The sequence below is a fragment of the Sinocyclocheilus anshuiensis genome, unplaced genomic scaffold, assembly GCF_001515605.1.
Source record: "Sinocyclocheilus anshuiensis isolate Anshui unplaced genomic scaffold, SAMN03320099.WGS_v1.1 scaffold50, whole genome shotgun sequence".
NCBI lineage: Eukaryota > Metazoa > Chordata > Actinopteri > Cypriniformes > Cyprinidae > Sinocyclocheilus > Sinocyclocheilus anshuiensis.
The window spans coordinates 1,724,153-1,734,198 of NW_015542382.1; the positions used below are offsets into that span (position 1 = coordinate 1,724,153).

A 10,046-nucleotide genomic window follows, 5' to 3' on the forward strand; every position below is an offset into this window, starting at 1 on the left:
TGATGTGTCGTTATTTGAATGTAAGTACTTCAATAAATAACCATTTAAATTTCATTGGTGTATAGCCTATTATTTAGAAGTCTTGGAATATAGTGCACGTTACATGTATATGGGCGTTTTAATGATCTGTCAAGACATTTTTAAAAAAATTAAAAAATCCACAGGTGAAAGAAAATCATTCAGGTTTGGAACAACATGTGTGTAAAATAAATACTTTTGTACCCTTTATAAAACTCCGCAGCAGTATTTATTACGTAATAATAACAACAACAACAACAAAAAAAACCCTTTCTGAGACTTAAACTTTCTAAAAAGAGGTTTGAAAACTTTTCATGTGTGACTTTTCAGCATAAATGTTCCTGTCTGATTGGGGGCGCATGGCACCGTGTTTCAGAAGCTTCTCCTTTTCCACGTGCTCTCCATGAAAAATAGGCTGTAGTGTGCAGAAGAGGGAACCAATCATCGCTCAGCAGGGCGGAGCGCGTGGGACGCTGCATTCAACTTCAAATTCAGCTCTGTACAAATTATTATTCCAGAGAAGAGAAACTCGAGCCGCTCATTCAAAGCCTTTTAAAGAAATGGCAATTTTACTTGCGTCCGACTGAACTTTGAATTGCCTGACAGGAGCTTTGTTGCAAGTTTATTTTTATCTTCGGTCCGGGCAGCAGGTGTTCGGTGAGCGCCACAGAGCTCAGTTCTCTTCGTTTGATGAATTAATTCAGCCATCCACACCGCAAGAACGTTAGCTGAGGACTTTCATTTAACTTTTCAAAGATAATTTACATCGATTCACTGCAAAACCGAATTTAAGGATTAACTGCTGGAACAGAGTTTAACCGTTGATGAAGGTGAGCGTTGGTCTATGTTTACAATTAGGGTTTGGAAATGAGAACCGGTCATTATTCATAATTTTTTTTTTAAATAAATACAAGCACAAAATCCTTAACATGACGTTTATTTGCATTGATTTTTTTCTATAACTTGTATTCGTCTGATATTATACCGCATTACAAATACTATTGAGAGTTCACTGAAAAAAATGATACTGTTTTTTTAATCAATTTATTTCAGCTACATTTAAATAAACACATTTAGTTGACTAACTTTCAGCAAAATGTGTTTATTTAAATGTAGCTAAAATAAATTGATTGCAACCACTTACCTTAACAAAATTCAAGTAAATTCAATTAATCATTTTTTTTTCAGTGTTCCTGTCTCACAATTTACAAACACCCTGCTCCTGAAGCTACAACGCGACTCTAGTCCGACCTCGAAAGAATGACTCTTATAAATTGATTCTTTTTAGTGAATCAAAAACACAGAGCGCATCCAGCGTAATCCGATTCCCAAAGGAGTGACTCTTAAGAGTCGGCTCTTTTTAGTGAATCAAAGACATGCAGCGCTACGAGTGTGGGCAAATGATTTTATGCCATTTTTTAGTGAATCAAACCCCTTATGAATCATTCAGGTACTGAATTCATTAGACTAATTTACTGATTTGCAAGTTATTATCTTCGTCTTAATCAAAGTAGCTGACTGGTTGTGAAAAAAACTGATAGCCTACAACATTTTAGGTTTGTTTTGTTATTTAAGTTTTTGGCAGTATAGCCTACCTGTTATTCCCAAAACACACCTTTTCAAAGAAATGTATTAAATGTAGGCTATATCTGATTTATTATCTACTCAGAAGGTTTATGAATTAAGTCATATTACACCGCTCGAAATTTGCATACTTATGACGTCTGCTTTTTCTGTTCACAGGTGTTTTTTCGTTTACGAGGAATTTATACTGGACGTTCTTGGTTCTTTTTGCGTCTTGCTTAACCCGTTGGATACAAAAAGTCTTATGTGTAACCTTACACTTAACTAGATTAATAGCCTAAAGCAACATTTCCCGCGAACTGCTCCAAACGGATAAAGGCACATCTAATGAGCACCGCTATGGATTGTAAGGGATTCTTCAAGAGTCGCTGAATGCCGTGAAAATGCTCGAAATGATCGGGTAGATAATCCGACTGCGAATACGTCAAAACAACGTGGCTTTACTGGAGATATTGGCGCTCTAAGCGGATAAATTAAATCCGGTACACTCAAACGTATTAATACTTAACTGGAATCAATACTGAAACATCATGAGCCGTCTCGGGACACAGAAGAGCGGCTCGCGATTATTGAAGGGATGTTCGCGGAGCGTGTCGGCAATTTTGGAGCAGCGTACGGAGACTTGGTCCTTTTGGATTGAAGGTGTCGTTTGTTTTACTGCTAAATGCGCTGACGAGGGTGAGAGCTTCCCGAAAGCCGTGAGACATGAAAGTAAAGCGACCGGGAAAGTCGCGGACTCGGAGCTGAACTCTCCCGCGTGTGGGATGAATGAGAATCGCCTCGTAAATGCGGCGAAGCGGAGCGCGCACTTTAGGCTTTTCTCACAAACCTCCACATCTGCCGAGGTTATAGATTCCAGCTTTAGCGGGGGTCAGAGCCCACTTATCAAGGGCAAAGTTAAAGGGATTATTCACCGCCAAGGAAATACACAGAAGGTGATGTCTGGGAAAGCGAAGTGCGGGATGTGGGGTTGGATTTTTGCCCTTGTGTTCCTCTGGAATACCCACATGTTGCACGCTCAAGGTAAGTTTCGAGTTGTGTATCATAAAACGAGTTTGTGTGACTTTTAATTTATCTTGGGTTTAAAACATTATTTTGACAAGTAAATATTTTACCAAGTTCCAATTTTGTTAAAGTGGATTATAATGATGCTATTGCATGCATAAATGCATGTATAAAACTATTGTTGTAACATGATTTTTAAAGACGAGGTGAACATTTAGTGCCCTTAAGGGTATCAGAGAACCTGAAATAGAAAAGAATAAGGGGCAGAGAGGAAAGGAGGGACATAAGCTAGACACAAGGGGACTGGGATGGATTGAAATGAAAAGAGAGACATAGAGAGAGAAGCAAAGGGGGGACAAGGAAAGAGAGATGAACAGACAGAATGAGGAAAATGGGGAGAGAGGGGTGGGTGATCGTGCCTGTGTGTCTCAACAAAAGCGGTAAAGGTCATATGCTGTCAACATGCACATTTTCTCAGGTCACACACATGTCGTATTGACTGAGCGTCAAACTGACAAGTAGAGGGAGCAGGATGCATGAATTTACGAAGTGCATGCGTGTGAAAGAGAAAGGGTGTGAAGGGAAGGACGCTGGCACACTCTGAGATTCAGAATTATGATTCAGAGCAGAATTCAGTTAAGCCTTGACTGGAATCGGCTTCATCAGGCTGTAGACTGCATACGGTGCCAGCTGGGTCGTTCTGGTACCCGTCAGGCTGTTTTTCAAGGGGGGGGCGGTGTGTTACTGATTGAATTAGGATGTTTTAAAGCAGAGCACAGATTTTGCGTGCCACGCGTAGGAGCATCTCAGTCTTTAAAATGGCAGCAAGATTAAAAGATTCAAAAATACGATTGTATTGCAAGCAACGCCTCACCGTGTTAAATGCATTTGGCATGGAGATGCTGTGGGCTTTTCAGTGTTGGGGCTGTGAAATCCATCTCTCTTTCTTTTGGTGGTTGCATTAATGCAGACGCATGAATGCATTCGACTCAAAACAGTTTGCAAGAACACCCACTCCTGTGACTTTTCTTTAGCATTGGTGGCTGGCACTCTTTTCCCGCTCTCACTTTCTCTGCGTGCTTGCAGACTCAGCTTTCTCCCCATGTTAATGTCAAGGTCTTGCTATGGCTTTGGATGTGGCCCAAACCCCAACCTTAAGGAGGTCAGAAGGTTATTGATCACATCCCGTCAGGCAGAAACGGAGTCATCACTGCTTTGTGAAGCATCATACTAGTTTGATTCCATGCAGTGCAGCCATCAGTTTTCCCTAATCAAGTTTATTCTTTTTAAACCTGAAATCCCTCAAGGATTTGTGTCTCTCATCATTCAAAGCTTCACTTTTGAAGAAATTGAACATTTGTTATTCAAAAGTTATATTTAGAAGCAGGCCACTTGCAAGAAAAAGTTCAAAGTAAGCTCAACTTCTGAATCACTGTCAGGGTCTGCTCATGGAAAGAATTTAGAGACTATTATAGACGAAGGTGGAAACCATTAATATGATATCTTACGTGAAATAACACAAATTTGATATGATATTTTACATGAAATAACACAAATTTGAAGGTTAAAATTTATTTTTTTTTTATGAGCATTGCCTTGTTAAGATCTGTTGATCTGAGACCAGAATGTTGACAGTAATGGAAAACCTGGAAATGCTAAGAAATCTTAAAATAATTATAAATTTCATATTATTAAATGTCACTGAAAATCTGAAGCATTTAATATGCAAGAAAGTGCTCTTTTACCCAGTGAATTATGCAGTAATCCCAAGTATTGACTAATAGGAGACATACAGTTTTGGAAGTTCATTGGTCAGAATTTGTGGGAACCCTGTGAGACTCTTGCGCTTTCATGCAATGCAATTAGAGCCGGTTTCTTCCTGTCATGAAGCTGTTAAAAATACAAGGTAGGTCATGGTATTTCCTTCCCTTTTCTCTCTAAAAAAGACCAATGTTAAATTCATAGTGAACGAATAGTGCTGCTGTACATACAGCATGCATCAACAGGTGTCTTTGTGGGTTTTCCTTTAGTCCTAAACAAGATTTTAAAAATACTTCAGTCCCAAAAGCTGAAACTTTTGAGAACTGTCACACACGGTCCCAAGTCGTTTGGCTGCGCTCTCTGTATTTATGACTCTTGCCAGGCATGTCAGTCGCTGAGTGGCTTTCTGTGTGTACGCTCTCAATGCACGCCAGTGATGAATGTTTGCATTCGAACGCTCTGACATCTTGATGCGCCACCGAGGTCCCTCAGAGAATCAGATGAAGAAGAGAGGTGCGAGAGAGATGGGATGAGAGAAGAGATGTGGGCTGAAACAAGCAGAGAGGGTGCAGATGTTAAAAAGGAGTGGAGCGTGAAAAGGAGGAAGCAGTGCAGAAAGAAGAAAGAGGAAGGAATGGGATGGGATGGTAGTTTTGGATGGGTAGATCTCTACGGAGGAGAGAACTGGCATCTCTTAAACATGCTCTTCCTTCACATCCATCACAAGAGACAGTTTTAGGGTCACTGGGATGTCTATCAAATCAAAAAGGAAAGAAAAGCCTGTGCGTTAGCTAAAGCAGAGGAAGAGAGGGGGGAAAGTGGAGTGGAGGAGAACATAATGATGGAGGGAGGCAAAACGCAGAGAAACCGAGAGAGAGAGAGTGTAGGCATGATAGAATGAAATCGAGATTGATGTGATTGCTTGTCTGTGTACGCGCGTGTCCGTGTGAGCGGGCCCTGGCAGGGTCGGCGCGGCATGAAAACTGCTCCTTGTGTCTGAAGCCTCTCTCTGTGCTGCTCTGGTCAGATGGGCTTTTGATCCCGGATGACAAACTCCTGCAGGGGCTGAATAAGAACTGCTCAGAATTACACCCAGTGCCACACTCCAGTACGTACTGCACCCTTCCCACAATCCCCTGCCATGCTCCCACTGGCACACTCAAACACCATACTGCCTTCCAACTCTTAATGAAACACAGTTGCCATAAATATAAACAAATCATCTACGCCTGACTCTACGGCCAAGCTGGTTGTTTATCAAGTCAGAGTAAATCAAGACCCATTAGTAGTGTTTATTAAAGAATACTATTATTATTATTCAAACAAACACATAGCTCATCCTGCACAGTTCGTGCTACAGATATGAGTGAAACCTCGACAAGTTGGCGAATAACTTCAACAATTAGACATTGTTGGCGCAAAATTCACAAAGACGCATCCCTTGTCCAAATACCCACACTTGCCGTCTTGGCCACTTGATGCGCGCGACAGGAAGTGAGTGCGCAAAACACAAAAGCACTGTGCCCTTCATGCACAATAAATCCACACTATCTCGAATACCGCTCCGGAGCGCTATTCCAGGCTTAGTGTATCCCATCATGCATCATGTTTTGGAATAAATCGTGAGATTGTTGCAGAGATCTCGCGAGAGTTCACGTAAACCTTTCCAATGTAAGTTAAATATTAATATAATAATTAGATATTATTACATATAATTTGGTAGAAGTGTTGCACATTTTATTGGTAACTTTTATTGTGTAACTAAATGTGTATTTTTCGATCATTTCATTTGTTGTCCTGAACAACAATGGCATTAGCCTCTCTACTGCCACCTTCACTGCATCATAAATTGCATTTAAAGACTTTCATTACTTTTTTGTAAAAAAAAAAAAAAAATCATTTTTGGTGCATCACTGTTTTATGAAAGGAAAAAAAAACATTTTCAAGTGCACCTTTAACCATTTCAGCATGTTCTGATTTTGTGCATTTTCTCACATAATGGCCAAGTTAATGACTTTCCTTCCATGGGAGTCTTTTGGGGTTTTCTGTATTGGAAAGGGTATTTGAGAGTATACTAAATGAGTGCATATGTTTTGATTCTAATTTACATCTAGCCTGTCTTGGCCCTCTTCTCTGCATTGTTCCTCTGCTCATTTACCTTCTTTTACCATGTGTTGCCCAACATTTCTCACACTGACACCCTTAAAGAATTTCGAAGTGGCTTGTTGTGTGACTGCGTGTGTGTTTACGCATGAGTGCAACGTTAGTATTAGGCCCCAAAAGCCATTGTGCCTTTATTGTTCGCTTGTATTGTCCGCCTGTAGACCCGTCCCTCCCCCAGTCGTGACCCAGAAAGTGGCCAAATGAGTATAGACCTCTTAATTTCAGTAGTAAACGAAGTGATTTAATTGGTTTATTGCTAACCACATTTCATTATAGTAATCATCTTGAATGATTAGGAAAAAATAACTTTGATAGTTTGCCGACAGGTGGTCTATTACGAACAACAATATAACTGCTCGTATTCACTGCGAAGAATTAAAGAGCTTTGAGGAAATGCTTGGCAATAAACACTTGGATTTAATTCGCTCTGCCTGTCTGAACACATCTGCTTTCCGCACTTAAGTATTATCAGGCGATCATTACATGCACAAGACATGCTCGGTGTCCTGTCTTTCCACCCCCACTTTCTCTCTTCAACCGAAAGTTAGCACATTTATCGGCATGACAGTAATGAATCTTCTTTAGAATGAGATCAAAGCCAGACAATATAAGAACATCTTCACACAGAGCAATTTTGATTTGAATTTACATGTGAAACCCTTTCTTTAATTCCCTCATTGTTTCAGTCCTCCCCTCTGAAATCGGTTTCAGCTGTTTCTTCTTTCTTTCTCTAGTTCTTTCTTTCTTTTTTTCTTGTTGATGCCTGTAGCATTGAATTTGAGTCAAGCACTGGCTTTTGGACGGAGGCCTTTCCATCTTTACTAATCAGCTTTCACACCAATAGATTTTTCATAAATGATGAGATTAGCACATCTTTGTTATTGAGTATTACATGTTCAAGTGCCTACTTTGCCTTTGAATTTGAGTGGTACCTCGTAATGTGTGCATATTACCATTCATTGGTTCACACCAATAGATTTTTTTCTTCGGCATTCATAAATGATGAGATTAGCACATCTTTGTTATTGAGTATTACATGTTCAAGTGCCTACTTTGCCTTTGAATTTGAGTGGTACCTCGTAATGTGTGCATATTACCATTCATTGGTTTCTGGAAGCCCAGAAGGCCATGTTTCATATTATGCAAGATTGTACAAGTGCCATATTAACATCTTTTCAATTTCTGCTTGTTATCGAGTGAGTTTATCAGTTATGCAGGATTAGTCCACGAGAACTACTGTAGTTTATTATCTGAATTGGGATTATTTCAGTGCCACGCACTACTTGAACTGGAAGCTCATTAATTAAAAAATAATTAAAAATAAATTTAGGGCAAACTGACATGTCGCTTTACACAGTCAGATAAAACGCTGATACGCAAATGAAGTGTTATTATTGTCTCTTTTCTCAGAGTCAAGGCCTCTGATGATTGGGATAGGAGAGGCCTGTAAATATTTGCTCCAAATATGAAGAAATTAAACTGTTATTTGACTATGATGAAATGTGACCTGTGCTCGTTTCGATGAGTTTTGCTCAGGCTTTTTAAAGCCGAGGACCTATAATGCTATAACCAGCATCAAAGTTTACTCACTTATTTGAAAGAGATGCGTGATTTCACAGTTGCTCACAGATGAAAGTGTTTACAGTGCAGCCACATGACACGACCGACACAGCCAATAACAAAGTACCCAAAGATAAACATCCTTTTATGATTAAAAAGAAGTCAGTGTGATTCTGATCAATATTTCAGTGGTTACAATTCTTATTACAGGCGTCAGAGGTTTCAGCCACAGTGTGGACAGTAAACCTTTTTTTTTTTTTTTAGTAATTGGGCATGTGGTAGCCAGAGCTATGATCCATAACTTACTTTTTACTGCCTTCATAGGCTGCTGCCTTCAGTCAGCATCATGTCATGAAACCTCAAAAGTGACTGATTTAAAAAGCTCTACACTTACACAAATTGACTTGACGTGATTGATCGAATTGATTTCACGAGAGTTTGACATTAGCAAGCGTGCTAAGCTACCAGTATGATACTTTGATGTGCCTAAAAATACATGGTACAGTATGCACAAATAATGGGCAAAATAATCCATTTAATTTACATACTAGAAAACTAATGTATGTTTCAATAAATATACTATTTATTTCATAAGTTGGATTAAATTGATCAATACTAACAGTAAAGACGTATTATGTTACAAAAGATTTCTATTTCTGCTATTCAGAATATTGGTATTCAAATGCTGTTCAAAATATTAATTAAATCTTAATCAACATGATTATATTCTGGGATTGTCTTTTCTATGAAGGCATTTTAATAGCTTTTGAACAGACACCTGTTCATCAGTTACATTTTGCTCTGTCACTGGTATTGTTGTGCCATGGTATCAGTTTCTTATAACATCTCCTGGTTATTACTTTAGTAAGGGTTGTATGTGCATACTGTAGCTGTCTTCTCTGTTTGTCCTTGTAGCAGTTGTCAGGGGCAAGGCATTTCTGACCAAGAGATTCCATGCAGGGTGGGACAGAATGAAACAGACACAAACATCTCCACATACCAAATGCCAGGTCCTGCCAGGTTTGACATTAGTGACTCCAAATGGCAAAGGTCAATGTGTTTCCCGTAACTGACTGTGGTGCACCAATTTTTAATATAAGAATGCACCTTTTTGCCATCCCAGTGGATGGCAAGATGAATAACTTAAATTTCTGTTCCTTTAAAATATACAATTATATAGCACTTTTATGATATTTTATGATATTGAAGTCTGAAACAAAAAGTGGAACAAGTCACTGTATGCTTTCATTGTACAGAAAGGAGCAGTGTTAATGTGCTTTGGAAATTTGTGTTAAATAAACTTGAATTGAATTGAATTATATGATAGGGCAGTGACGTGAGGGTGAAAGTAGCTTGATAGAAGTTTCAGTTTTGAATGAACTATTTCTTTGTTTGGAAAGAGTTTAGTTCTTTGAAAACTGCACTCATTTTTCCTTTTCTTTCTTTCTTTTTTTTCTTTTGTTTTAACCTTTTAAGACCCGGCAAAACATTTTAGGAAAAAATTAGTATTTTTTCATGTCATTGTTTAGAGCATTAAAAAAAAATGTAAAAATGATATTTCATTCATAAGTTATGCTACGTCCTTGCTAGAGGACATCGGGACTCAATTTACAAATAAATAAATAAAAAGACATGAATGAACATGCATAGGCAAATACAATTGATTCTTTTTAAAATTACCAATACATTTTTAGTTTTCAGGATTTTTAGGAACTTTGTATAAAGATAATTCTCAACTATGTTATAACAGAATGATTCGATATACCATTTTTCTTTATGCAAAATGTTTGTAAAATGGCCATAAACAGGGTTTCTCATTATATATAATGTATCTATAAACTAAATCTACAACATGTAATGAAAAAAGAAGTGTAATAATGGGAGTAATAATTGACAAGATTTTCATAATAATATATAATATTTCATAGGAATATTCAAATATAATTTCTTTCCCT

The 10,046-nt window shown here is 38.4% G+C and overlaps 1 protein-coding gene across 1 annotated transcript in view; it reads left to right on the plus strand.

The window, feature by feature from the left end:
• The first annotated feature begins 2,033 nt into the window (after positions 1-2,033).
• The window catches only part of LOC107692681 (protein sidekick-1-like), a 231,304-nt gene continuing 223,291 nt past the window's right edge, over positions 2,034-10,046 (plus strand). Inside the window, exon 1 of the mRNA XM_016491846.1 lies at positions 2,034-2,625. Within this exon, the coding sequence (XP_016347332.1) occupies positions 2,133-2,625 (493 nt within the window). The 5' untranslated portion in view covers positions 2,034-2,132. The remainder of the gene's footprint in view (positions 2,626-10,046) is intronic.